The sequence below is a fragment of the Diaporthe amygdali genome, assembly GCF_026229845.1.
Source record: "Diaporthe amygdali strain CAA958 chromosome Unknown NODE_2_length_3802984_cov_64_841326, whole genome shotgun sequence".
NCBI classification, from domain to species: Eukaryota; Fungi; Ascomycota; class Sordariomycetes; order Diaporthales; family Diaporthaceae; genus Diaporthe; species Diaporthe amygdali.
Window position 1 is genome coordinate 1,489,480 of NW_026517022.1, and position 26,805 is coordinate 1,516,284.

At 51.9% G+C, this 26,805-nt stretch overlaps 12 protein-coding genes across 12 annotated transcripts; 4 read left to right on the forward strand and 8 right to left on the reverse strand.

Moving 5' to 3' along the window:
- Positions 1-242: 242 nt before the first annotated feature.
- J7T55_011808 (uncharacterized protein) lies at positions 243-4,586 on the reverse strand (the record flags this gene model as incomplete). The annotated part of the gene is made up of 6 exons (XM_053136630.1): positions 243-1,171; positions 1,232-2,357; positions 2,565-2,693; positions 2,844-3,187; positions 3,263-4,195; positions 4,265-4,586. The coding sequence occupies 6 exons, from the start codon at positions 4,584-4,586 to the stop codon at positions 243-245; spliced, it is 3,783 nt and encodes a 1,260-aa protein (XP_052999613.1).
- Positions 4,587-5,997: 1,411 nt separating this feature from the next.
- Positions 5,998-7,185, reverse strand: J7T55_011809 (dehydrogenase/reductase SDR family member 13; the record flags this gene model as incomplete). The annotated part of the gene is made up of 3 exons (XM_053136631.1): positions 5,998-6,465; positions 6,538-7,051; positions 7,115-7,185. 3 exons carry the CDS (start codon positions 7,183-7,185, stop codon positions 5,998-6,000), a joined length of 1,053 nt encoding a protein of 350 aa, XP_052999614.1.
- A 631-nt stretch (positions 7,186-7,816) lies between these two features.
- On the reverse strand, positions 7,817-8,431 carry J7T55_011810 (nitrosoguanidine resistance protein; the record flags this gene model as incomplete). Its single annotated transcript, XM_053136632.1, has 1 exon — positions 7,817-8,431. The coding sequence occupies one exon, from the start codon at positions 8,429-8,431 to the stop codon at positions 7,817-7,819; it is 615 nt and encodes a 204-aa protein (XP_052999615.1).
- A 362-nt stretch (positions 8,432-8,793) lies between these two features.
- J7T55_011811 (uncharacterized protein) lies at positions 8,794-9,246 on the reverse strand (the record flags this gene model as incomplete). The annotated part of the gene is made up of 1 exon (XM_053136633.1): positions 8,794-9,246. One exon carries the CDS (start codon positions 9,244-9,246, stop codon positions 8,794-8,796), a length of 453 nt encoding a protein of 150 aa, XP_052999616.1.
- Positions 9,247-10,905: 1,659 nt separating this feature from the next.
- On the reverse strand, positions 10,906-12,209 carry J7T55_011812 (uncharacterized protein; the record flags this gene model as incomplete). The annotated part of the gene is made up of 5 exons (XM_053136634.1): positions 10,906-11,022; positions 11,101-11,241; positions 11,301-11,483; positions 11,557-11,837; positions 11,912-12,209. 5 exons carry the CDS (start codon positions 12,207-12,209, stop codon positions 10,906-10,908), a joined length of 1,020 nt encoding a protein of 339 aa, XP_052999617.1.
- A 1,575-nt stretch (positions 12,210-13,784) lies between these two features.
- Positions 13,785-15,046, forward strand: J7T55_011813 (uncharacterized protein; the record flags this gene model as incomplete). The annotated part of the gene is made up of 3 exons (XM_053136635.1): positions 13,785-13,859; positions 14,046-14,927; positions 15,017-15,046. The coding sequence occupies 3 exons, from the start codon at positions 13,785-13,787 to the stop codon at positions 15,044-15,046; spliced, it is 987 nt and encodes a 328-aa protein (XP_052999618.1).
- A 381-nt stretch (positions 15,047-15,427) lies between these two features.
- Positions 15,428-16,820, reverse strand: J7T55_011814 (uncharacterized protein; the record flags this gene model as incomplete). Its single annotated transcript, XM_053136637.1, has 3 exons — positions 15,428-16,194; positions 16,284-16,459; positions 16,585-16,820. The coding sequence occupies 3 exons, from the start codon at positions 16,818-16,820 to the stop codon at positions 15,428-15,430; spliced, it is 1,179 nt and encodes a 392-aa protein (XP_052999619.1).
- A 48-nt stretch (positions 16,821-16,868) lies between these two features.
- On the forward strand, positions 16,869-17,195 carry J7T55_011815 (uncharacterized protein; the record flags this gene model as incomplete). Its single annotated transcript, XM_053136638.1, has 2 exons — positions 16,869-17,066; positions 17,145-17,195. 2 exons carry the CDS (start codon positions 16,869-16,871, stop codon positions 17,193-17,195), a joined length of 249 nt encoding a protein of 82 aa, XP_052999620.1.
- Positions 17,196-17,596: 401 nt separating this feature from the next.
- On the reverse strand, positions 17,597-19,181 carry J7T55_011816 (glycoside hydrolase family 30 protein; the record flags this gene model as incomplete). Its single annotated transcript, XM_053136639.1, has 3 exons — positions 17,597-17,948; positions 18,015-18,464; positions 18,592-19,181. The coding sequence occupies 3 exons, from the start codon at positions 19,179-19,181 to the stop codon at positions 17,597-17,599; spliced, it is 1,392 nt and encodes a 463-aa protein (XP_052999621.1).
- An 895-nt stretch (positions 19,182-20,076) lies between these two features.
- On the reverse strand, positions 20,077-21,069 carry J7T55_011817 (uncharacterized protein; the record flags this gene model as incomplete). The annotated part of the gene is made up of 1 exon (XM_053136640.1): positions 20,077-21,069. One exon carries the CDS (start codon positions 21,067-21,069, stop codon positions 20,077-20,079), a length of 993 nt encoding a protein of 330 aa, XP_052999622.1.
- A 1,450-nt stretch (positions 21,070-22,519) lies between these two features.
- J7T55_011818 (mate efflux family protein) lies at positions 22,520-24,029 on the forward strand (the record flags this gene model as incomplete). The annotated part of the gene is made up of 2 exons (XM_053136641.1): positions 22,520-23,425; positions 23,487-24,029. 2 exons carry the CDS (start codon positions 22,520-22,522, stop codon positions 24,027-24,029), a joined length of 1,449 nt encoding a protein of 482 aa, XP_052999623.1.
- Positions 24,030-25,872: 1,843 nt separating this feature from the next.
- Positions 25,873-26,553, forward strand: J7T55_011819 (uncharacterized protein; the record flags this gene model as incomplete). The annotated part of the gene is made up of 1 exon (XM_053136642.1): positions 25,873-26,553. One exon carries the CDS (start codon positions 25,873-25,875, stop codon positions 26,551-26,553), a length of 681 nt encoding a protein of 226 aa, XP_052999624.1.
- Between the last annotated feature and the right edge of the window lie 252 nt (positions 26,554-26,805).

Sequence of the window (26,805 nt, forward strand, 5' to 3'; positions counted from 1 at the left end):
ATATGACAGAGCAAATCAAGTCCCCGGCTGACCATCAAAGCCTTGTAAGAGACAAGAACAAATAGGGTGACATTTATCCCTCCTTGCTAATTCCGTAGAGCAGCAAAGGAAACCAGCCATGGGTATCGATAAATCAGTGCCCTCCGAAAGGAGAAGCAGACAAAAGAAATCGTAGCAAAACCGGAACAACTGATAATGACGGGAGGGTATGGGACCCTGCCAGTCAGACTTCTGGTGTCAGTCTAGTCTCCGTTGAAGAGGCGTTGTAGGTCGCGAGTCGAAAGCCTGCCCAGATTCTTGCTTTCGCCCTCATCCAGAGCAGCGTCAACAAACCTACGCTTCTGCTCTTGGAGGTCGGCGATTCGGTCCTCCACGGTTCCCTCGACCAGCAGGCGATGAACCTTGACAGGTTTCTGTTGGCCTATGCGATAGGCGCGGTCCACAGCTTGCATCTCAATGTACGGATTCCAGAAGGGATCCATGACAATGACATGGTTCGCAGCAGTAAGGTTGAGGCCCGCGTTTCCTGCTTTCAGAGACACGAGCATGACCTTCGTGCGAGAGTTTGGGTCCTGGAAATCCTGAGCAGCAGCGTCCCGATGGGCACGCGACATACCTCCGTCGTATCTGCAGTATTTGAGGCCAAGCTCGTACTTGATTGGGATCTCGAGCAAGTCGAGCAGAAATGTGAATTGCGAGAAGACGATAGTCTTGTCCCCACTCTCTCGAATGTTCTCCAGGATTTTGCAGCATTCTGAGACCTTGGCCGATGGCATCCAGTTCTTTCTCAAGTACTTCATGTACCGCTTGTACTCGGATTTGTTCTTCCTAGCCTCAGTTCGCAAGGTCTTGAGCATGTGAGGTTTGACCTCCTCCTGCTTCTCTTTACCTTTGCCCTTGCTTCTGCCCTCGGATTTGCGCTTCGACTTCTTGCTCTTCCTGGGCTTCTTCGCAACGACCTTGGCACGTCGATTGATGGAAAGGTCATCGTCATCATCACTACCCTCGGCAGGTTCTTCCTCGTCATCGTTATCAACGATGAAGTCCTTCAAGTTGCCATTGCGGTCGACCTCATCATCATCGTCATCATTATCGTCATCAGAGTCCGAATCAGACTCGGAGGAGTCGTCGTCTGCCGTGGCACTTCCCTCTGAGGCAGTCTCGATTTCATCTGGTAGAATCGACAGATTAGCAATCGCACACAGATGATGGGCTGGATATCAGTGCTTACCCTCATTCACAGCCGTCGATTCGGGCATGTGAACTTCTTTGAATGAGGTCAAGTTGATGACCTTTTTCGGGTCGACAGATCCGCGGCATTCTGGGCATCTGAATGTGCTACCTTCCTCGCCAGCCCGGATGTTGTTGTCGACAGCCCTCTCGGCAAGTGTGGTGAAGCATTCTGCACAGGTGTTGTGTCCACATGGCAGAACGATCGTTGGATCGATGACGGCATCAAGGCATATGGGGCACTTGAAGCCTTCCTCGTTCTGTGCCTTGAGACGGGCAACCACGTCGGGTGCCAGGGTTCTGGCTAGTGCATTCATGTCCTGTTCGGAGACCTCGTTGTTGCCCACATATTCTACATCTAGATTCAGGTGAGGATGACAGCAAGCTTGGCGAAGACGCAGGAGCAGCACCAGGATGTTGCTGTAGTTCTTCCCGACCGTGCCTGCGCGAAGGTATTTGTTGAACGTGATCCTGGTCTTTGATTCCAAGTCATTGTAGAACTGCCGCTCATCTTCCGAGAACTCCACGTGCGAGATTTCCTCCGTTTTTGGAGGGAGCGTCACAAGTGGCTTCCCGTCAAGCGTGGAAGTCTTCATTCGTCGGAGCATGATAGCCTTGAGTAGGACACGAAGAGCATCCATAGCCTTCGTCTTTGTATACTCTCCGGCAGAACGACCTCGACTAGTCCGGGGCGTCAGGCTGCCAAAGGTCTTGTTGAATTCCTTCTGTTCATGGTACGGCTTGATTTTCAAAAACTTGATTAGAGAAAACAGCTCATGTATACCGTTCATCATTGGGGTCCCGGTCAAACACCAACGATAGGTGGCTCTCAAAGAGCATGAACCTCTTGCCTGCAGGGTCTTATCGTTCTTGATGCACTGAGCCTCGTCAAGGATTACTCGATAGAATTTGCTATTCGGATGGAGAAGCGGGCAGCTCTTCGCCAGATCTGCGTCACGCTCAGGTCTGGCTCCGGGGTGATGCTCCACCCACTTCTCGAAGCGTTTCTGCTCGGCGCCGACTTTGCCATACGACGTCAGGACTACGTCGTAATTACGGATGTCTTCGTATTTGGCCGATTTATTGTGTAGCAGCAGGACGCTCAAACGATGGGCCGGCTTGAGCTTCTATGGGATTTGTCAGCACAAGTCCAAAACCCGCTCTCACGACACATATTAAGAAAGGGGGTAGCTTTTTATTTGGGTTTGGGGGGGGGGGGGGGGACAGAGCACAGAACACGCTCCAGACCAGATGTAGGGATTGAGAATGTATGTATTGAGGGACAAGTAAAGAAGTGTATGTTGAGGGGCTAAGGTGTTACAGGGAGAATTTACCTTCTTTATCTCAATTTCCCACTGCTTGAGCAGAGCGACGGGTCCCACGATAAGGTTCGTCTTGATCCTATCAGACGAGGGACGGCTCACCATCAAAGCAAGCGCTGACAGTGTCTTACCCAACCCCATCTGCAACTCGTTAGTAAGTCTGGATCTCTTCGTATTATAAGCATATACAAGGAACCAAATGGCCCCTGAAGCCAAGTCCAAGAGTTTTAGTGTTTCTTGTGCCAGGGGGTTTGAAGGGGGGGTGTGTCAAGAGACCCGAAAAGGACCTACATCATCGGCCAGAATGCCACCCTGGTTCTTGCCCGTCTCACTATCCATCATCCATTGGAGAGCAAGTTGTTGATGCGCATATAAGGCATACCTGAGCGCCTCAGGGGTACCAATGCGGTCTTCCTCGGGGATGTCCTCGTCAGGTCGGATGTTGGCAAGAAGGTCCTTGATCTCCTCGGCAGTTTTTCTGGGATCATCGTGCAGATCTTCGTAGTAAGACCTCAGATTGGCACTGAGCGGATTGCCCAAAGCGTCGAGACCATTGGCCCAGTCAATGTCGTTGGTCAAGTTGATGATATCAGACAAAAACCCTCCTCCATTGGGAACCTGTGTCGACGGAGCAGCTGAATAGGGATTGTTAGCGCCCCAGGTCTGCAAGGGAGCGTAGACGCCTGAATTTAGGGTTCCTGGTCGGTTACCCAGTGATGCCATTGGGGAAACATCACCAGCGTAACCTGCGAACCCGTTAGCAGAATTGAAACCAGGCAGAATAACACTATTGGCCGTGGTTCCGTATCCGCTCGAAGGAAGATAGCCTTGGTGACGGGCAAGAGTGGCCTGCCTTGCCAGCTCTGCGGCTGAAGTGTTTGGCGCATAGTTGATGCCGGGCAAGGGATTGGAAAAGGGAGACACACCCATAGTCGGAAATCCCGTATTGGGCGGACCCCTAGTCGGCAGATTTGCGTGGGATGAACCATAGGTCGGCGCGCCGTACGCGCCAATGGACTGGGAGGGTACACTATGTGCCGGAGGATCAAAGTAGTCATAATCGTCGTCAAAATCGAAAGAGCCTGGCATGCGGGGCTGTACTGGTTGACTTGGTCCAGCTGAATACATGGTGTTGTTGTTGGCCTGAGCGAATGGATCGCGTCCCTGGGAAGACGGGAGCTGAGGTTGGCCCTGCGATGTTTGCGATGCCTGCGATGCCTGCGATGCCTGCGATGCCTGCGATGGACGACCCAGGATTCTGTCGAAGGCAGTAGGCCCAGTAGGTGCTGGGGACGCAGGCGAAGAACCCGACTGCTGGAGTGATCTTGCCAATCTCTCATCCTCCCTGGCCTGCTCGACTTGCGCAAAAGCTGCCTTCTGCTGCTCGAAAAGCTGCTCGATATCGGTGTCATCACCAGTCAGGTCGATGATCGAAGCATCGTCCGCCCAGAAGTCATCTCCCACAGACGGAGTAGTAATCGCGGTGTGCTGAGGACTTGGAGTCGTCCTTCGAGACTTGACACGGGAGCTGGAGGAAGCATCGTCGTCGAGATGTGCGCCGAAGGCCCGCTTCTTCTGACCGAAGACAGAAGGCGAGGCGCTGGCAGGCGTGAGGTTCTCGGAGTTCGAGTAAGAAGTTGGGCCTGCATAGAAGAAGACCACTTAGTATAGTTGCGGATGACACGGAGGTCAAGCATCATGATAGTACTCACCAGCATAGTCCTCTGGCCGATACCACTGCATGTTGGAGTTGGGCGCCCTCTTCGAGCCTGCTCCGAGGTCAGAAAATGTGCGAGCGACGAGGGTGGGTGGCGCCGGATGTGTGTGACCTTGAGCGTTGCCTCGAGCCCTGCTAATATCTTTCTGCAATCGAGCGACCTCTTTCTTCGCCTCTGCAATCTGTCTTGCGCTGTCGTTATCTTGCGGACCTTCTTGGAGGGAGGCGAGGATTGTTCTCGAAATTGCCAGGTCATCTAGAAGCCCGTCCAGGTCGGGAGGAGTCGCTCCAGCGGAGCTGGATGAGGCTCTGTCCATATTTGTAGGATGCGTGAGACCAATGCGCAGCCGGCTATAGTTTGTGTGCGACTACCCCCGAGGGGAAGTTAAGTGGACGGTTGCCTGCGTCGCACAAGACCCGTAAGCATCTTTTGCAGCACTTGTCTCAAAACGAACAGGCTACAGCCGAATGAGCCCGAGTTTGCAGCGAGGACTTACTTGTTCAGCTTCGACCCGAATGGTCGCCTTGTTGTTGGCTCTCGCACCGTCGCCCTCGTAGTCGGCGCTCGTTCAGTGGCGCTGCATGTGGTCGCCAGACGAAGGTGACGGATGAACCATCAAGGTTTGTCCCGAGCACGCCACTGAAGCAGGGTCCCCAGGCGAAAGAGACCAGACTTCAATTATATGAGGCTGAGTGGACGGTTCATTGAGCATAACTGGGCAGATTTGGTTGAGAGAGACGTGGTTGCTGTGGTGGCGGTCCTTCCCTACGACGCGCCTGGTCCACGGTTCGCGGTTGACAATTAAATGGGCGAGGCGGCAGGCAGGCAGGCAGGCAACCCCACTACGGCTCATTATCTGCAGTGGGTGAGGTCACTTGCAAACCACAGACCACCCAACGCTACGCCACCTACAGTGGCCTGTGCCTGTGAAATTATTTCAGTCCATTTTCAAAGCCCACGCTGCACAAAACTTGGTAGTCTATGTGATAGCTGTTCCCAAACAGAATACGAGCCGTGTTTGCATAGTGTTCTTTGATCCAATCCCTTGCTGCAGCTTGGATTTAGGTCCAAAGCCAATAAAGAGCACCAATCTCACATCTACCCTTGCCAGTACGGGGTTATAGTAATGTCAATGACCACTTGACTGCCCAGAAAACAAACGCCACTATCAGACTTATCACAATACTATCTCGAGCTAAGTACACCGCTGCAAATGGCAGTCCATAGGACGAACAGGTCAACTCAAATACCATCCAAAACTCCTTCTTCTTTCATGGGGTAATCTTCTATAAAATAGTCTTTTATAGGATAACATATTATAAGTTAATTAACTATAGGATGATCAGAGAATAGAATAACCAATCACAGGACAATCAACTATAGGATAATCTTCCATAGGACAATCTGCCATCGGCTAATCTACCATGTCGAAATTCCTTTGCAACTACCAGGAAGTGTTACTTCATTAATCAATATATTGAAATTTCAAGACATCAGAAGTGCAAAGTGCTGCCCAAACTTCCGGCATGTCCAGGACTTCGGAAGGCATATCATTACTTGATCTATGGTGAGAGCTTAGTTGGTTCTCTTTTAGCAAAGACTCAGGCCATAACTACACAGCTTTCATGGTGATACGCTTTATTAATCATAGGCTAGCCAGCTCCTTTGAGTTCTGAGAGAGTTCAACAAGGATATACCTCAGGGAGGAGTACCGGTGGGCGATAGTCTCAAATATTCTTCGCTATGCCCGGCTCGACTTGGTCCAAAATCTGTATCAGCTCTTCATAAAGCCGTCCCTGCATCTTCTTCCCTTCCTCGCTGCGCACATATGCACTGGGCTCCCTGACCTCGAAGCTATCCAGCCATTTACCATGCGTTTCGGGTCCAGCAGCCGCAGCGTCCACTATGACCCTCGATCCCACCTCAGACGACCTACCAATAAGTCTGCTTGTAAACGCTAGAAAAAGGGACGCGGGAAACTTGTTATCACGGAATAGTGCTGTTCGGCAGAAGCCCGGGTTCAGCGTGTTGAGAATAACACCTTTACTGTTACTGGTGGGCTTGGACATGTCCTGGGCCAGCTGCCGGACCACAAAAATGTCCAATAGCTTCGAGGTCTGGTACCTGTCAGGCGCCACTGTAGCTGACTTGAATGCGTCAAATATCTTGGGTGCTGTCCGTTCTTTGAAACTTGCCTAGGGTAGATGTTAGCAGGTCGGCTGGCGCAAGTGAGGCGAGATATGGAAGTACGCGGGACTGGAGCGTACCACAAAATGTGCGTCCGAAGACACAATCACCAAATTCGGCTGAATGTTGAGTTTTGTCGCGGTCCGCCTAAGCGTAGGTAAAAGTAGCAAAGCCATCAGGAAAGTAGATATCACGTTGACCGTGATCGTGCTCTCATAGCCCTCTGCCAGAGTTGCCCGGGGCCCGACCATGGCTACCGCCGCGTTCTCGACTACCACGTCTAGGCGGTCGAGCTTGTCTGCGCGCCGGCAGAACTGCTTAACGCTTTCGAAGCTACACAGGTCCAGCGGCCACACCTCAATAATCCCACTCCTGGCCGTCGTACGCTCGATGTCGGTCTTGGCACGCTCTCCCTTCTCGGTGTCACGGCATGCCAGGATGACTTTAGCAGCGTCGAGCCGGACGAAATGCCGCGCCGCTTCGAGACCAAGCCCGACATTGGCCCCTGTCACAATGACCGTCTTCCCGGTAAACTTCTTTTGGGGATAAGGCAGGCGCCGGAACTGGTTGTAGAAGAAGGTTATGAGAAAATTGCTACAGGGTATGGTCAGCATGTGCAGGCATTTCCACATGTGGGTCATTAAACGATGGACTAACAGATCTAGGGCCATAATAAGAGATGACAGCCAAGTGAATGGGTTACTGGCTGACTCCGCAGCAGCGTCCATGATGCTTTGGAATAGACAGTTAGGACACAGGACAGGTTGAATAAGTGGCTTTCAGGCTGCGTCTACATGACGTTTGAAGAATGTTGAAGGCCGATTATGAATGGCACGGGCGGTGGGGATGGTCCAAACTCTAAGGTGAAACACCGCATCGGACACTTGTTCTCCCTCGCCGATTACACAGGTGTCAAATTGCACCTCCTCGAATGCAACACATAAATGCTAGTACTACATAGTTATGTCTGTTCGCCAATTGACTCGTCTTGATATTATGACACAAGTTGAAATTCATATACCTCCAAAGACTGGAGCGGGTTTTATGCGACGAAGAAGAAACTGGCATAATTACTCAGCAAGACAGATCGAGTATTGTCATTCAAAATGCCTTCCAGTAGACATGGGTTTGTTATCGTAAGATTATCTTCTATCCTTCCTGCTCGCCACATTGATACTAAGCTTTTTAACTCAGTCCAGGTATCTCATTTTGTCTATTGTCCGGGTCCGTCTACCATAAACGCCAATTGATGCAGAGAATGGGTTAATTAAAGAAAGCCAAAATGGCATGTTAATGGTATATTCAGGTGTTGACCGAGTTCTGAGCTCCCTAAGGCCAGGGACATAACCACTCGTAGCCCTAGTCGGAGGAATCAGCGGTCCCGGGCTTCTCGGGTGGTCCACCTTTCTGCGGCGGCTTCTGCCCTTCGAGCGTCGTCTGCTGCTTCGCAAGCCGGCATCGACGCATCTGAGCCCAGAGATTCACCCCAAACAAGACAACCCACCAAGCAAAAATGATTGGCAGGTTTCGGTACAGCCTGTTCACACAGCCACTGGACCATATGTTGACGAGGATCTCGTAGAGGTTGTGGTATGGCCAGGCATATCCTATTCGGTAGAAACCTGCGCTTAACTCGAACGGAAAGATCGTGCTGGTGACGTTCAAGATAATCCAGGTGAGGATGATGTGCGACATGTAAGCCATTGGAATGATGGCGGTAGCGATGTCGATGAAGAGGAAGTTTGTGTGGTTGGTCAGCCAGATGGCCATCCAGGACTCGACGAACTGACTCCCAGTTACATCAAAGTTTTGTCGGAAAGCCCAAATATAGCCAGTGCTCGTCAACGACGCGATGAAAGTGTATACGACTGAGATACCTAGGCGCATAGGGATCAGAGTCTTGGTAGGAATCTTTGCAAAGTAGTCGAAGCCTTGTGTGATACCATTCAATGCAAGTATAAAGAAGAATTGCATGATGATCAGAAACGGTATCGTCGCCGTGTTCCAGAGAACCTTCGCACCAGTTCCCACTGGATTTAGGTTTTTAGTTGTAAATGAGATGGGTCGGAATAAAGCGGCTCGAGCAGTAGGATCGGATTGATTCATTGTAGATAGTGCTTGTGTGCCATTGATCCTGTAGTAAAAGGAGCTCGTGGCCCCAAGGAGTGACTGTAGGCCAGCGTAGACGTATCCTTGAGAGATAACGGGGTAGTGTACTTCATTCCTGTTTTCTTTCTTTCAGCCAGATGCTCTTTTTCCGATAGGTAATATGAAGCCTAAATCCAATAATTGCTCGAATTGAAAGCCAAATATGGGGTAAGAGAAAAGGTAAAGTATTACCATACTGCGCCCAAGGCTGTGGAAGCGTTGTAGCTCTCAGCTGCCGACCCGCCCTCCAACGCCTGAGCCAGGTTTGAAGAAGCATTTGGTGCCACGTAAATAGCTGCCCAGTATTCTCCCCTGCATACAGCATTGTCGATCGCCGTTGTGTCATGGAAGTCGCTGGCGGATTGCTCGTCGATGGTGACGAATGAGTTGGACTTGAGACTGGAGTACGCGGTTCGCAGGCTTTGGCCGACAATTCCACCGTCATAATCAACCAGAAGAACATTGAGAGCATGGGTTCTCTGCACACTCTGGAATATCGATCCGAAAATGTATGACATGTTGGCTAAAAAGAGAATATTGAGGATAAGCCCACTCATAATTGTGGCCATGAAGTATGGTTTCCTCGTCATCGCGAAATATTTCTTGGGCGACGGTGGCCCGCCTTGAGCTCCGTTTTCCATATTGATACTGCTCGGAATGTCGACTTTCGAGGAAGGATTGATTAAATACCGGTCGGCTCTCAAGACGGGTTGGGTTACTGGCTCGCAATGTTGTGGGTGCAAATGTCTACTGTGGCCGAGAAGAGGAATTCAAGAGGGAAAAAGGAAAGAAGTCCTCAAAGAAATAATCAGTGGCGTTGCATCTTTCTGAGCTTTTGACGAGCAACAGTGCACCTGAGGAGGTGAACATTGTTTTCAATTGTTCTTTCTCCCTTCAAAAGCGGACCTGTCGGCCCCGTGTAGAGGCCGCAACAGGTCGGTGGTCGGAGGCTACCTAAAGACGACAACGTGACGGGCGTGAAAAGAATGGGTCTCGGAATTAGAACATAGGGTGAAATTGGTGCTTGCTCGCGCTTTCAATCGGCGGGTATCAGCGCGAGCCTCCAACAGCCCCGTCAGCCCCATTTGACCCTGGTTGCTTGAAATCCATCCTCTGTCGTTAGCAGCCACGCGTAGCCTGATCCGTCGACTGAGGTTCTGCATAGCCCGTCTTGGCAAGGAAATGCGATGGACCGATCTCATCAACCCACAGATCGCTGCAGATTTGACAGATCCATCATTCACAGCAGCAAGAAAACCACGTGGGGAACATCTCAAGCGCCAGCGCAACTGGTTGCGATCGGTTATCCCTTGTCCCGAATCAATTTGGCTTCCATGCATAGCATCTCGGACCGGTCTGAGGCACCTGGGGCAGATGAACTTTCCTCATTGAGGTGGTCGTCCAGAATACCCTTACATATTTGCACGATGATGTTCAAGTAGCTCGTTCCGTGCTGTCCAAGCTTGGAGAAGCTAGATTCTGGTAGTTTCAAGCCTCATCGCCTTGCCTTAGGAACTTATACAAGTGATTTACGCCTTAAGTCGGATGATAAGACATGATCCTTACACACTCAATTATTGACCACTTTGGACCATGTGGCCCATACAAAGGAACAGAACCACACGATAACTTCGAGTCTCGATGATCATTTGACGAGCTCTTGCTTCGTAGCTCCAAATCGTTTGTAAGCTCCACCAACACATCAATTCAAGTGACGTTGTGCCTTTCAAATCGGCATGACGGAGGCGGAAACACCGGGCTCCGGACGTTACAAAGAACCCGAGTCCCACACTATCAGCAATTTGTTCATGCAAAGGCGTCACTCTTCAATCTGTGTATCGTGGATACCATATTGTGCACAACTGCTTGTTACTCATATTTTTCAACCATCATTTTCCGTGATTGTAGGTTATTATGGATGCTCGTAGTAGTAAGGCATGTGAACCTAGGTTAGCAGTGAAACTCAGCCTCAAATTCCGCGACTTGGACTTTCCAAGTTCTCGAAACCCAAAAATTTGAAAGTAGTACACAATGACTTTGACGTAATCTTAATCTTGTGGTGGGATCATACTCTTGGAAATTCAAGGAGAATCTAGACCAGGCCTTGACCCTCCTGTGGCCACCTAAATATGTCGCGGTGCATTCCGCGGTGCATTCCACTCTCTCGCGCGGAGGGGCGTTTAAGCGCAGCAGCTGGATGTAGTGTGTAAAATTAAGTGCGCTACAAGCTAATGGGTGCGGCTTATTCATTCACGGGTTTGCAGCAGCCACTTCCTCGGTTCCCGACGCAGATGAACTTTTCATCGGCTGTCCAAGACACCATCCGAAGCTGTTTCGTCGTCATCTTCGGAGGCGCAAAGACTCTCCAGATCAATATCTGGAGTGGCATCGTTGGCGCCGGCCGGTAGTGTCTCGTACTGGATCCCACGAGCAACACGAGAGATTGTCACTTCCTTCGCCAAAGACACAAAGCTCAGGCTACATATGACACTTACGACCCCGATGATACTCCAAACATTCAGACTGATGTGCCAGACAACGCGGTCAAGAGCTAGTGCCCACAGCACCTGAGAATATATCATGACAGTGGCAGCGGAGGACGTGTCGCTCGAGAGGCCGTCGGTGAGGAGGAACTCCTAGAATCTGGTGTCAAATTCGAACCGAGAAAGCAAGCTTCATGTGCTTGAGGACTCACCATGAGTGTGCCGAAAACCCCGACCGACACTAACAATGCCCAATCCCTCGAACTCGTCGGCGAAGTCAATCGTTGAATAGAAATCAGAATTGTAGTAACAATAACGACGGCCCAAGCAAAGTAGTTTACGCTTATCAGAGGATGAGCTCGACGACCAATTCGGCGAATAGTTGCCAGAGCGATCTAGCGTGTCACATTTCTCGTTAGTCTTAATAATGTTCGACTAACGGCAGCACATGCCAGCAAATAGACTTACGACACCACCCGCCACGCCGACAAGTCCACAGATCACTCCCTTCAACTGTTTCGGTGTCTCATGAGAACTCCTAGATGTCACTCCTGTTGCTTTCTCCGTGAAATGGAAGACAGTGTCCGGTTGCACGACCAAAATCACGCCTGCGAGGGCCACCACTGCACCGGCTCTGTCGGCTAGACTGAAAGTGCCGTAATCGAAGTATTTCGATATCAACATCGCACCCATGGGTGCCAGAAAGTTTAATGCCGTAGCTTGGGCAATGGTAAGATAAATTATCGAAACTAAGATGCGGTTAGCATAGCGAGCGCTTCACCTGTGTGAAAGGCACCTCCGGAGTCCTGGGCCAGTTTCTTACAGTAGAATCCAATAGCTCCACATACTCCGCCAACTGCCCTTACAATTAGAAGCGGGCGAACATCCTTTGGACCAAGAGGGAAATCGGGAAAGCCATTGCACCATAGGTACAACATGCAGCTGATGCCTGTAATCAAGAGCCGGACTTGGAGTATTTGAAAGGGATGGACAGGACGCTGCCCCGTCTCGAGTATCTTGACGATGCCATGGATGAAAGCAGCCGAGACCTGAGAGGCCAGGACTAGTAAAGATGGCTTGTGCCTGGCCACAAAGCTCGTTTTGATTGTGTTATTCCCCATAGTCCAGTCGAGTCTGAGGGCTCGAGAATGGGGTAATGAACCGGAGAAATGGGAAACGAAGATAGCTAATCTGAGAGGAGTCCGTCGTTAAGAACGTTACCGAGTAAACACGACTCAGCTGCGTCGAGTCACCTTTGGGTACACTTTCTGCAGTGTCAGCCCATATGCACGACAGGCACCCTTGAACTCAACAAAACGTTGGGGTCCAATTCAAATGAAGGTTTGAAAAAGTATGCACGAGGCCTTATTGAGAATTTCACCGCTCCGGATTGACCTCCTGTGCCCCTGAAGCAAACCAGAGGCTGCGATGATTTTATGCCTCACAAACATTTTGTACTCTTTGCGGGTGCGACTTCGCCCCGCAAAGTGGTTTGCTCACACAGAAAACAGCATGACACCACCTACGATAGATTGAACCAATTGGCGACAAAGTGCACGGTGACACTACTCAGTAACTCATATTCTATGGAAACTGACTGGTCTAAGCATGGCTGTTTTGAGTGACCCGAATCCCGTCTCGAGGTGAACATATGGAAAACAAGGGATGCAGTGGCCCGCCCGTACCAATAGACCTTGGAACCGAGAAACACAACCAAAAGCGTTTAACATTCAGCGCAGTCGCACTTTTTTCCTGTGCCTACAAACGCTTTTCCGTCATTTCACAGTGCGTATCGCGGCGAATTTAGACAGGGTTGTATGTATATCTCCCGATCCTGTGCCGCTGCTATTAGTGCAACCGTCACTTGATTCGAAACTCGCAGGTCTACGCACATGAGTATTCTTCGCTATAATTTATGCCTAATTGCTTATATTTACCGGAGCCAGATCGACTCTAGATCATGCTGCTTCTCAACTGTCGCGAGCGGTTACTATATATCAATGCAGGCCAGTCGACGGCATTCTGAGGCAGGTTACTGCAACGATCAACAGGCTCACCAAGTGACAGTGTGTAATGTGTCAGAAAGCTTGCAGCCTTTTGATTTTTGTCCAGACGGTATTCTGAAAATATACCTATATGCCAGAAATACACGTATCTCATTAGACAAGTCGTCTAATGTAGTGTCGATAATTAGGGCAACAGAAAGCCCGGAGGCTTTACAGAATATTCAGAGACTCTTCAACCTTCTAGTAGCCACGAAGGTGAGGCGGCATGGCACGAGGTCGACCATCCCTGCCTCCTGGAGACACCAGTGTGTCTACCTGGAGACTGCCACATGCAGGGACGAACATCAGACGCTCCCACAGATGCCCTGGTGAAAACTGGAAAGAACAATCCACCTGAGCGAAGGAATAGCATATTCCTGAGAAGGTGGCACCGATGAGCCCACGAGCTCAACATCTATTTCGCCTTCACCCGTGAAGTTCCTCCTCAACACCGACACACGTCTCAATTCACTCGTGGTTGCATCACATATCTACCGTTCAGAGTTAAAACTATCTGTTTCATCAGATCGGACGCTCGTCCTCAAAGACGTTCCAGGACTTCGGCATCTGGGCGTTTCCTCTACCAATTCTGAAGCGAGGTCCTTCAAGATGTCAGCCAAAGGTCGCTTGCATCTTGACACAATTTCTACCATGGAAGCAGTCGATCCAGCTACAGAGGCGGTTCTTGAATACGCCAAGAAAGCCTTGCGAAAGTCATACGAGAAAGTGCGTAACTTAGCACCTCTACAGAAGAATGCACGTGATGGTCTCTCGGCAAGGCACATACTGGCGATTCGAAAGAGGTTTCCGTTAGTAGCGAGCCTTTCGGACAACCAAATCGTGTCAGTGAATCTGGAAGCCATAAATTCGGTGATTCAGAATGGTTTGCCAGCTCCAGAGCCTCGTCCACAGGGGAAGCTGCTTTATAGCCAAGCAGCAGCTGCAAGCCTTCCATCTTCCAGAAAGAAATTCGACAAGCTTCCAAAGATCGTAACGAGCGTCAATCGACAGGCTGAGGACTCAGGCGTCACGCGTGCTAGCAAGCATGACCAGCCATCACCGGCTTCGGCCTCGAAACAAAGCCCCTCTGTGCCGTCCTCAATCTCGACTCCTGGGCCGAAGTCGAGGAATGCCGCAACACAAACACCAGAGCACATCAGCACACGAGTGACTCATTCCGGAGGTACTCTTGAGAGTTCGCCCCGGCGTGCATTATCTATGTCTCTTATGGACCCAGCAACAACGATGCCCAAAGTCCCTCTATTGGCTTCAACTCCACACAAAGGCGAGCCGTCACCCAGGTCTGCACAATCATCCCGCAGTCACGAAACATTGCAACAGTCCCAAATCGCAGCAGACGCGTCTCCCTGGCTTCGCAGTCTCCTGGAGCAATTGAGCCCTTATCCCTCGGTTACTCAAACCCCTCCCGGGCAACAAGGGGGGAACTCTGCACAAACTCCGACTCACAGCTACAATGCTTCGACGATCTCACCGTATTATCCACCAAGACCGCAGCAACAGGAAAAGCAGAGCTTCCGGCATGATCCGGCGCAGAGTGCCTCGGCAAGCCTCGCCATGGTAGAACCATTACCTCGAAGGTCGAGCGTCACAGTGATAGTGGGACCGCTCTCAACTCGGTTCCAAAGGCAGAGCCAAGTCTTCAAGATGGGAGACATAAAGGCGAACCAGGCCTTCGTGGTGCTCAGTCTAGCCTTGGAGCTCATGGAACAGGTCGTGAACGACCCACTGCTCAAGTCTTCGTGGACGGAATTTGAGATGATGGTGATCAATCAGGTTGGCACAGTAGTAGCTCATTTACTACATAGATTAGAAGTAGCCGCGACTTCCTGAAGGATGTCGTGATCAGCTAAGCCGAGATTGAGCTGGGTGATATGGATGGACTGTGGAAGTGATGGGAGGCGGAGAACACCATTTCCAAGCTTACTTGGAAAAGAAGAGCACAGATCTTGAATTCTGAATATTGTTTCAGTAGGTTCATTAGTAAAGTTGAACCGGAAGCTGAGGTACTCTGCCTGAAGTGAAGCTCAGCTAAACCTCGCCAATTCTCCTTATCATGGCTTCCATGAGATCGAAACCCTCTCGGAACTAATCCACAGCCAGCTGATTGCTCAAGCCAGAGCATAGTCTTTCCAATCCTGTGCCAATCCTGAGGAAGAAGTCGTCGGCCGAAATTCTGGTATGCCTTTTTAAGGGTTGCGAACCGCAGTTGTATCAGGCGTCTTGTAGGTACCTACGGTCGCCCACGTAGGTTGGATACAACCTCGGGAGGTACTTCATGGAATAAATCCATCTGGTGCAGGATAAGCGCAAGGATCGAGACCGTATCGCACATCCACCGTGGCAGGGTATTGCTCCTGCAGCACCTCGACAGCAGTCTCTGCCTGGTAGTACCAGCTTCCAAATCGCCAGACAACGGTTGCACGCTTTGAGTAACCATTCCTAACCAAGTTCTCTTCCACAAGGACCTCTTCAGTATCAAACTTTCTCAGCCTCCTATTGAACAACCTCTCAAGTGAGCGGGTGTTGATGATGTGCGAAGGGCCCTCGATGATCACGACCCTGCTGAGGGGCTCGATAGCCCGGAAAGAGGTTGAGAGTTGGCGATTCCAGTCTGCCCAAATGCGACGGCCTTCCATAATGAACAAGTTCCTCTGGGCCAGGGCTCGAAGCCGTCGTGCTTCCTCACGTGTCGCATACACAACCTTTGCCGCCCAAGTCTGGTTCAGGCGCTCCGGGGGCATGATCTTGGTGTACAAGATTCTGCCGGTTGGACCAACACTGGTGATGGCTCGGATCAGGTCGCGGATGGTGCAACCAGGAGGCACATTCTTCAGCCATAGCGCGGCATTGTGATCAAGGGGGTTATGTGGCTGGAAATCGGTGTCCATGTTGATGGTATGTAGGTTGGTGAAATCACCCCGTGGGAGGATTGATGAAGTAGGTAAGGTACGAGTTTGTTGCTTAGACGCCGAAGGGTCCATGGCATCTGTCTTGAAGGAAGGTATTGTTGTTCTCTGGTGCTCGGGGGTGCTGCTTTGATCTGTTCTGGTGAGCAGATTGTTGGAGTGACCGGAGGAAGTGTTGAGGCTTATTTGAATATCAGGCCTCAAAGAAAGTTCTCAAGCTTACATTCAAAGTCGTCTCGGGATTTTGGGGCAACAAGGTCCACCTTCTGCATGCCAGACCGCACAAACAGTCGACAGGAGATCAGTAGGCGGTGCGTAAAGGAGATTGTGGACCAAGCAGGTATGTCGAAGATCACTTGTCCAGTATGATGAGGGTAGGTAGACTGTAGCCTGCTGCTGCTGTTCACTTGTCCGAGTTAGTTCTCTACATATCACACATGCAAACATCAACTTTTCTCATCTCTCAAGCTATTCCCTAACTCGTCACCCTAGCCTGATATTTCTTCTAGATCTGAACAAGATACCACCAGCACAGAATTGAACGCCCGGCATCAACCTGCCAGCAGTCACCGTTCTCCAGGGCTTCCAGGTTTTGGTGTCTACCCTTGACGCCTTCCTTGTCGTCCATGGCCTCGGCGAGACGGACAGCGTTCCCCCTTATTACCCAGATCACCCTGACAAGGACCTTATCTCCAAACTCCTGGTTTCCAAAATACGCGAATTGAGTTACAAGGACAATTATCGTGTTATTATTCCGCATTGCACAAGCAAGAATTCCGATACAGCCTACATAACGTACAGTTGATTCATGGTTTATGCACAACGGGAGCTGCGAGATGGCGACCTCCCCAGCGAGGTACCTCAGGCTTTCGAGGACCTCCGAAAAGAAATTTTCTCATTCTCAAAGCCTCAAAGTGGCCAGCTTGATGGGATGATAGGGCTCTACATTGTCTTCACCGAAGAGAATCATTACATGCCTGAGGAGATTCAGCCACGGAACTTGATTGTACGTCTAGCACTGCTGTTGCCTTACCACAAGGGTTTCCTCAGAGCCATTAGTAGCTGATACTGACCTCACTCACAGAGGGACATGAAATACGATTTTTGTGGTGAATCGTGGACTGGTGTAGACTGAGCGTGGAACAGATGGCAGGCACATCGTGTCCAAGTCCACGGTGTCAATGGGCGTCCATATTCAATCCCACAGGCTGGAATGGAATATCCTGTCGGCCTTGATAAAAAAACCAGCAAGATTGGGCTTTCAGGGGTTTCGCGAATATCTTTGATAAACAATAAGATCCTCACAATAGCCAGTCTCTTGATCTTTATTATCTTGAGTTTCAAGTGTCTGCACAAGTACTGAGTAGCCATGGGGCAGGTCTTGTACCTGACAAAGCTGTTTTCATGTTCATTTCAATTTGCACTTATATTCCATGAGTGGACTTTTACTTATTAGTCCACTTGAATATTTACAAGACCTCCAGAACATCAAACGAAGCCGGCATCGCTACCAGAGCCTCTCATTTCATCGGCCACCTATGTGAGCTTCACCGTCACAATAGAACGAGCCGGAAGCGAGACCGTCACAGCACCGCCGGACAGCGTAGCGGCCGTCGAAGCGACAGAGTGAGAGTTATCGGTGAGCCAGGCCGATGCCGCTGAGGGGGTGAAGCCATTGAAGGAGACCTTAGCAGACTGGGCTGAGCCGCCCGAGTTCGTGAAAACCACGGCGACGGAACCGTCTGTGTTCTTGAAGGCCCCGATCGCGACGCTCGAGATGGTCCCCGATGTGCCGACGCGGACAGCTCCTGGCCGCACAAAGCGCGACCACATAGCCAGTGCCCAAAGTCGTCCGGAGGGTATTGCAGTTTTACCATCAAGAACAGCACTAGGTGGAAGAGCAAATTAGTACTCGCTATAGAGACCGAGAGGTTGTGAGGAGAAGAGACCATACACTAGATAGCTGGATGCCTGGCCTTGGTTGACTTCGAGCCCTTGCCAGTAGATATAGCCAGAGAGATTCGCACTCAGAATTCCGGTGGCAACCTTGTTCGCCCATGTAAGTCCCTCGCAGGCACCACCATTCGAGTACCAAGTCGTGCACCAGGCGCTCTTGAGATCTGCGCCCTCGGTCATCCATGCGGGCCGCGTTGAGCTTGTGATGGCCGAATTCGGGTCACCAGTATACATGTGGCTGGTCAGCAGCCCTAGGTACTTCTCCATGCCGGCGGAGACGAGGGCATTGACCACCGTCTTTGCGTTGGCCCAGCCGATCGTGTCGCAGCATGCGATCTTGACCTGGGTGTCCAGCCCTGCCTTCTGCAGCGTCGAGGAGAGGGTGGGCAGGAAAGAAGTCACCTCGACGGGGTTCGAGACGCTGATCAGCATCGACGAGTAGCTCACTCTGGCCTCCGCGTCAGTCCAATTCCCGAAGATGTTGCCTCGAAGGCACACTGAACATGAAATCGCCTTGTCCCCAATTCTTTTCCATCTTCCTCTCTTGTTGGGGGGCGAGGGGGGAGGTAACTCACGTGTAGTCCGGTTCGTTAAGAAAGCCAAGGTGCGTGATTGGAATACCGGCGTCCTTGTAGTACTGCACGTACTTGATAAGGAAGTTCGCATATGCCTGTCTCCAGTCCCCGGAGCTGCAAGAGTGCCCCGTCGTCCCACAGAGGTAACCCCCATTGCTCTGGTCGTTGTTGGTCTTCATAAATCCAGGAGCGCTCCAGGCGTCAGCATAGATGGTCTTGACGCCGTAGCTCATGGCCTGCTGGCTCAGCCATACCTGCCCGGAATCGTCATTGTCCCAGACGTAGGTGGGAGTGCCGCTCGGCGAGCCGGGGCTAGTGGGCAGGATGCTATCGCCGGATCCGCCTGAGCCAATACGGTTGCGGATGATGGTGAAGCCGGCCCCGGTGGTGGTATTGAACAAGTAGTCTAGTCCCTGCTGCTTGGCCGGTGAGGTTCCAAGGTTCTGAAACTCTTTTGCGCGACCGAAGGCCTGTGAGAAGCCAAATCCATCGATTTGTTGGTACGTTGTCCCGAGGTTGACTGTGATGGCGGTCTGGGCTGCCACAAGTCCCAAATGGGCCAGAAACGCCAGCGCCTTGAATGCTCCCATATCTGTCGAACGTTTCGTTTTCGATAGCTGCAGACTAGTCTCTCACTTCTTGCCTCTCCACAGACGTTGTGGAGATTTATTCATAGCCACAAGGCCACACAAGGGCTGAAGCAGCGGTTTGTCTGGCACCTCTGGCACCTATATACTAGCAGAATAATAGCGCCGGAAAGTATAGTGAGTCGCGTGCACCATCTTAGCCATAGTATGCTTCTTTTATTATGCGCCGACAGGCGTGAGCTTCTCCGTGTTTCCTTTTCAGGTAGTAGCGGATCCCGGCTAGGCGACTTCAATTGGGGGATTCAACCTGATCCGGTGGGGAAATATCACAGTAATCAAAAGTCACGTATCACCGTTCCATTCCGGCTTACCACAGTAGCTGTGGCTTTCTTGGCCAAGTGGTTTCCATCTAATACATTCTTTCAGGCATTTGCGGTATACTCAAGCGCTCGCCACTGGCGCGAGATTGTTGACGGTAGACGGCACTCAATTAGTTGTCCGTGGACGGCTTCTGTGCTTTGGCAAATAATTACGAAGAGCGAATGAGCCGCTCGTCGAGAAATGTTTTGAAATTCCAACTTCCTCTTACTTGATCGTGATGACGTCTTATACAAAGCCAAGTAATTACAAATCCTGTTGAAGGAAGACTTCAACTCCTCGCCCCCGAATGACCTCTCGTACATCCTGGTAGAATCGGTACGGGAGCCGTTTGCAATTCTTTGAGGTCTCCGGATTCTCGAGCAACTTCAATTCATCTAGTATGTCAACTTGTCCTGTTAGTAGGTTTGAGGATGGCAATAACACATGCATTGTACATCAGCCTGGTATAGATCCTTTAATTCGTAGTCTCATCCTCAGGAACAGGGAAAAGCAATTCAACAACCTCAAGCCCGAGTCACTAGAGTCCTTGAGAGCCCTCCACCTTCCCACTCCTCGCAGCCAACATCTCCACGACCTGACCTGTCAGTCTCCGCACCATCTCCAGCCCTGGGTCATGATCGGGATTGACTTCAGCAATCGTCAAGCCCCCAACCTTCTCACTCCCCAGAAACACTTTCAACGCCCGCATCATCTCCTCAAACTCAACCCCCGTGAAGTTCGGCAGGTGTGCTAGTGGGAACATCCGCGGATCGATCGAGTCAACGTCCAGGTGCACCATGATAACGTCGACTCTATCCTCGAGATACCTCAGTGCGTCCGCCGCACGCTTCTCGGGCTCGCGCGCCACGGAGGCTGAACTGAAGACCTTGTAGTCATTGTCGAAGAAATATGCAAAGTGCTCGGGCTTGTTTCCGGGGAAGGACATGTTGGTGCCGAACAGGACCGTGTTGAACGAGTCGCAGACGGGCTCGCCGGACGGGCGGGAGAACTGCTTCATGCTCTGAAGTGCGCCGGACGACCCGGTGAGGTGCGTCATGTTCATGCCTGCGAAGATGCCTGTAGAGTTGGGGTCGGTGGGCGAGGCGAAATCGGTATCTGCGTCGATGTAGACGAGGCCCACTCGCGCGGGAGGTGACTGCGAGCCCGCATGCTGCCAGAAGGCAGAAAGGACCGCAGGTGACATACCACATTCTCCGCCGAGTATCAGCTGGAAAGGTGGCTGGACGGAGGATGAGGCGCTGAGGTTTTGCGCGATGGTGCGACGTACGCACTGGCAGACGGATACATTGACGTCTTCATTGCGGACATGGCCCGGAGAAAAAGTTGTTGCTTTGAACGTTGCGGGAGAATCCAGAGCGTGGTGTTCTGAGACGGACGGGATGCCAGACTTGCGTAGCTCGTCTACAATGCCGACGTCTTGGAAGGCCTGGGGTGCCTTGGATTTTCCTGGAAGAACAGAGCCGCAATCTGCGGGCACATAACTGATGTCGACTGAGCGTGAGGCTGCCATGGTCTTGCCTGCGACTGATGAATCTTGCACTGAAATATCTATTATGCAAGAATTGAATCCAAAATATGCGTCTCTTTATAGTATCTAGCTGGGCGTAAAACTTGCCGCAACACGCCTTTTGGTGTGGAAGCAAAGGCGTACATCATGTCTATTGAGGCCCTGTGAATTCAATGCGCCCTTCCCGACTCAGGCTACAATACGGTGCATGCATGTGTAAGTACAACACTAATACCACAGCCTCTGACGTAAATTCCACTAGCCGTGAAAGTATGCTTACTGTGTGCATTTGGATACTCTCTCTCTCCCCCCGCATTTCGATTTTCATGGGCCGGAGCCGGTATAAGCGCCCTGCGGAGCGCCCTGCGGTCATTATTGTAGCATCCGCGTATAGCCACATTTATAGCCAGACTACCAGGCAATACATCCTTTGCTCATACCTACCCGTGCCTTATTCGCTGTCAAGTTGGTCTCATCCCGACTTCACCCTGCGTATTCTTGCAGTCAATCTGTGTGTTTCCCTTCCAGCATTTTTCTTTGGATGTTCGAGACCAAACACTGCTCCCTGACTGACAACTTAAGAGATTGACTTGTACTTCTCTGCATGTCTTCTTATAGCAGTGTTGTCCGTAGCACATGATAGCACTGGTCAACAATGTGATTGTCTTGAGGCTTGAAAACTACATGTGCGTCTATCCAACGTTAATTCACCGCGCAATTGTGGGAATACCGCTCGAGTGGGACATGGTGAGGAGTGAACCTGAAGCTCATCGGTTGAAACATGGACCGGGGCGTACCATCTCTTCGGGACCCTGAAGGGTTCACCGACGTCATCGGGGTTCGCCAGACTGCAGTAAGTGGAGTCAGGCCGACATCGTGCCCACAATTAAAATATGCGCGGGGCAGAGATTCAAGAAGACTGCATAATAAACACAGACTCATTGGTCCGGTGGTGTGGCATGTCTGGCGCCCATTGACATTGGCCTGTAAGACTCAATTGAGTGGTACTCCAGTTCCACCATTCACAGCAGCCAGGGTAATAAATGCATATCACTCATAGGTTGGGCATCAGGGAGGGGCGTGATGGTGAGCAGCTGCGTTGTAACCATTAAATAATCTCCGTGACAAGTCAGCAGAAGCACAAGATGATAAGATGACGAAACTCCCCACCCATGAACTCCATCCCCCGGACCCTGTCTCGAGTCCTCGCCGCACCGTCTCCGGGGCCGAGTCCGGGCCGATCCCCTTTGTGACGGGACGTACCTGCACCTAATTTAGGTGGGCCGCTCATATTTTTTTTCTTCCTGCCCAACTTCACGTAACCCCGTCAGCGGTCAGAGCCTCCAATCGGCCTCGCCCTGAAGCCCATTGTCCGCCGTCGTCGAAGCTTACCCCCGCCAAATGTCAAATTAGAGTCAATCCCTGGAGTTGTCGACCCAGCCGGGACAGCACAATGGACCGCCACGACGGCGCCGACGAGCGGGCGCCCCTGCTGTCCGACCGCCCGGCCTCAGCCTCGGCGGTCGACGGCGTACAGGAGGATATCCACTGGCGCTCCGAGCTGGCGCTGCTCCTGAAGTACTCGCTGCCGCTCATCGCCACATATCTCCTGCAGTACTCCTTCTTCGTGATCACCATCATGATCGCAGGGCACCTGGGCGCCGACGACCTCGCCGCGGCAAGCATAGGCGCCACCACCATGAACGTGATCGGTTTGTCAATCTTGGAGGGCATGGCGACCGCTCTCGATACCCTGTGCGCCCAGGCTTACGGCTCCGGGCACAAGATCGGAGTCGGGCTCCACATCCAGCGGATGATCGCGCTCATGGGGCTCTCGCTGGTCCCGGTTGGGCTGATCTGGATCTTCTCGCCGTGGATACTGCCCCTCTTCGTCAAGCAGCACCACCTTGCTGTCAAGGCGGGCGTCTTCCTCCAGTACAGCCTGATCGGACTGCCCGGGTATGGCGCCTTCGAGGCTGGAAAACGATTCCTTCAGGCCCAAGGTGACTGCAATGTTGGCATGGTTGTTCTTATCATCTGTGCGCCCGTCAACGCTGGGCTGAGCTATTGGCTCGCCTTCCCCATGGATATGGGTCTTGCGGGTGCTGCCCTTGGATCTGCCCTAAGCAACAATCTGAGATTTATTCTCTTGTTTCTCTATGTCATGTCGCCACTCGGGAAATGGTCTCATGTCTGCTGGGGTGGTCTTTCGAGGGATGCCCTTCGGAATTGGGGTCCGATGGTATCGCTTTCCTTTGCTGGGGTGATCGTCTTGATTGGGGAGTGGGCCGCATTCGAGATCTTGACCTTCAGCACCTCGTACCTTAGTACTGGCCACCTCGCGGCTCAGACATTGCTGGTATGTTTGATACTTCCTCCTCTACCCTCCTTCTCCCATCAGATCACTAACTATTTGCTAGACTACAGCAATTGTCGTTGTCTGGCACATCCCTTTCTCCATCAGTGTGGCCTTGTCGACTCGCGTAGGTCACCTAATCGGCGGTGGCTACGTAGATACTGCACGACGTGCCGCTGCTCTCTATTTCTTCGTCTTCTTCCTCGTCGGCCTCTTCAATGCAGCCCTTATCTACTTCTTCCGATACCAAATTGTCTCGATATTCACCAAAGATCCGGCTATCCGCGAGCTCGCAGTCAACTCGATGTGGCTAGCCGCCGTCTTCGAGGTCATCGACTCCGTCGTCTGTGGGACCAACGGCCTGTTACGGGGTCTAGGGAAACAGAGCGCCGCGGCCTATATCGCCGTTTCTGTGAACTACCTGGAGGCTGTACCTCTGGCTATGTGGTTGGAACTGGGCTCGCCTGCGCTCGGAATAGACGGAGTGTGGGTCGGTTTTGGTTCGGGCGTCGCTCTCACTATTGTCCTAGAATGCCTCTACGTCAGGCTACTGGACTGGCAAAGCGTCGTCGACAAGGTCAAATGCAGGGAAGATGCCAATGACTGAAGTTTAGGTCTGATTGTTAGAGAAGGAAAATGCTCAGCAAGGCAGCTCTGTCGAGTGCCCCTGCCCCCCCCCCCCCCTTTAGACGGCAGCAAACAGTGAGAACCTCTTTTCCCGGACCCATCCTCCAGGCTGGTCAATTTCATTGTCGAGATCTTCACCGGCGACGATTCTTCATCACTCCTGAAACGGAATGACGCACTGCGCCTATGATCGAAATAAAGTCACAGGTCGCATTTCTCGACGGTCTGAATGCTGGCCGGAAAACCGTCACAGGCGAGCCTAAGCAGCCCATACAACCTCTTAAGACAGGGATACTGGGCATGGGCCGTTATGCGGCAGAGTACATATGTGTGGGGGGGGGGGGGCACGTAGCGTCGTTTGATTATGGATATAAAGAAATCCCAGCTCAGTTGTCGTTGCGAGGGTTCAGAGCATCGTGAGGAAGACGCGTGCAAGACTTGGCGGTCTTTGCGTGCCGTGGGGGCGTGAAGCATTGAGAGGGGGCGGATGAAGCGTTATGGTACGGAACTCACATCGTCGTGGCATGCAATTGTAAGATCACCCCTACGGCACAGCTTGTAGCGATTGGCACTTACACAGGGAACCCTAGGAGCTCTCTTACGGATCCGAACACTTTATTGATGAGTGATCGCCATTGGGAAATCGAGCTACCTTGTCACAAATACAACCGCGATGAGTTCATCAGTGATTCAATATCTTCGGGCCCAGGAACGGGCGGATAGTGGGGATGACCCCATCTCGAAGATTGTGCCTCGGACGAGAATCATCCCAGATGAGGGATACCGAATTGATCGTCCCGTGGTAGCCTGATCCTCCAATTGAAAGGTGCCCAGGAAGGAGAAGAGATGTCAAGCGGAGGTAGGTCACAACGGCCCTAGCTAGCTCTTTGGGTTCGTAATGGGGATGTGCTGAGGACCGTGTCATCGAGCGTCATCCGGCAGACGGCAGATGGGCCCGCCCTATACTACCTGGTGTCTGACATGACATGCGACCAGCCACATTCCTTGTGGAGGGCCATACATGTTTCGACTTTCGACCGGCGAGCAGCCAATTGCTCGAGACTGCTTATAGAGACCGGTGGGCAGAAGCTTCGATGCTTCGATCTCAAACCTACAACGCCTGTGACATCATTTGACTATCGAATGCTTTCTATATAATTCCCCATCGGCAGCATGCGAGCAGATCTCACAGCCATGGATGGAAGTTGCCGCCGCTTGTCCTGATCAGCAGACAACCTAGTAATGTACCTTGGAGGTAGGCACCCTGTGGCACCTAGGTACGAGGGGAGATGTACCCATGTATGCAAAAGTTATACGCAGTACACACAGCAGATGCCTGATCATCAGGGGTCCACACGGGATTTGTGGAGTCTAGACCCTGAAAGGCCCCAGTGGCCCCAGAGGCCCGTAGGGCCTACGATGTACATTGGCACAATTGGTATGGAGAAGGGACTGGCCTGGTCTCTGAACTAGCCCGCCTGTGACGTCGTTAGCGGCGAATCTCGAGAGCTGCAAGCTGCAGTAGCACAAACGCCCATCCTGCGGCCCCCCTGCCTCACCAACCCATCACTACCTCATCCAGCTTCCACAAGACCCCAGAACCACAGTCCACGACCCTCATCAGACATATCAACTTCCATATTCGTCACCACAGCAATCACTTCCCTTTTCAAAATAAAATTTCGATTAACACAAAGAAAACCTTGTCAAAACTCGGACCACCTCCCTTTTTTTCCTCACCAAGGACACCCACCGTCACCTTCATTAACACGCCAAAGAGTAGCATACAACAGCAACATCAACATCAACATCAACTCGTCACCATGGCCATCACAAGACTATGGTTCTTCACTCTCAAACCAGACAGATCGGCCCACGACCCGGGCTTCCTGGCCCTGTGGACTGCCATCCTGGAGCTCTGCGCCCTCTACACACCCAGCCCGAGGTCCTCGAGCGTCCAGGTCCAGGCGGCCCTGAGCCTGAGCACCCCACCTAAGCGCAGCCACCACTTCCTCTTCCAGTCCGTCCACGATGAGAACCTGCTGGTGCTCATCTCAACATATCCCTCCATGGTCCTGTGCAGGCAGGCGGACGCCGCCTACGCCAAGCAGTACAAGGACGAGGTGCTCCGCCACGTCGTGCACCAGGCCCTGCGGCAAATAGACATCGAGGACACCGAGGTCGTGCCCGCGCTGCTGGAGTCGCGCAAGGGGAAGGTCGAGGTGAACGTGACCGTCTCGGCCCGGGACCCGCTGAAGCTGGAGATGTCCGAGTCGAGGTCGAGCTTGGACGGGCGAGCGCCGGTCCCCGTGCCGCCGCCCACGCAGGAGATCAGCGGGCCCAACGCGTCTGACGTGCCGATCATCCCTGGCGTGAGCTTCTCGGACGTGCTAGAGACGCAGAAGAGCGAGGGGAGGAGGTGGGTCAGTATCTCGAGGGGCAGGTCGTTCCAGGAACAAGGGGACGAGGAGGTGTTCCGTCTGACGGAGCTGTTGGCTCGGTGAGCGTTAATTGGCACACTGGCGGAGGAAAATCGTTCAGGGCACAAACGGGGCGGCATCCAAAAATATTCAAGGGGTTTTCCGCAGGCGATACGGATTGGTCATGAAGGGGCAATAAATAATACTCATGATAATTGCTTGGAGGGGGTATCATCTATGAAAAATGAGGTGAGTTCGAGATGCTATCGTAAAAGGAGCATCATATCTTCGTACATGTTTGACCAGTATCTGCTCAGGCATCCTTACCCAATAAGC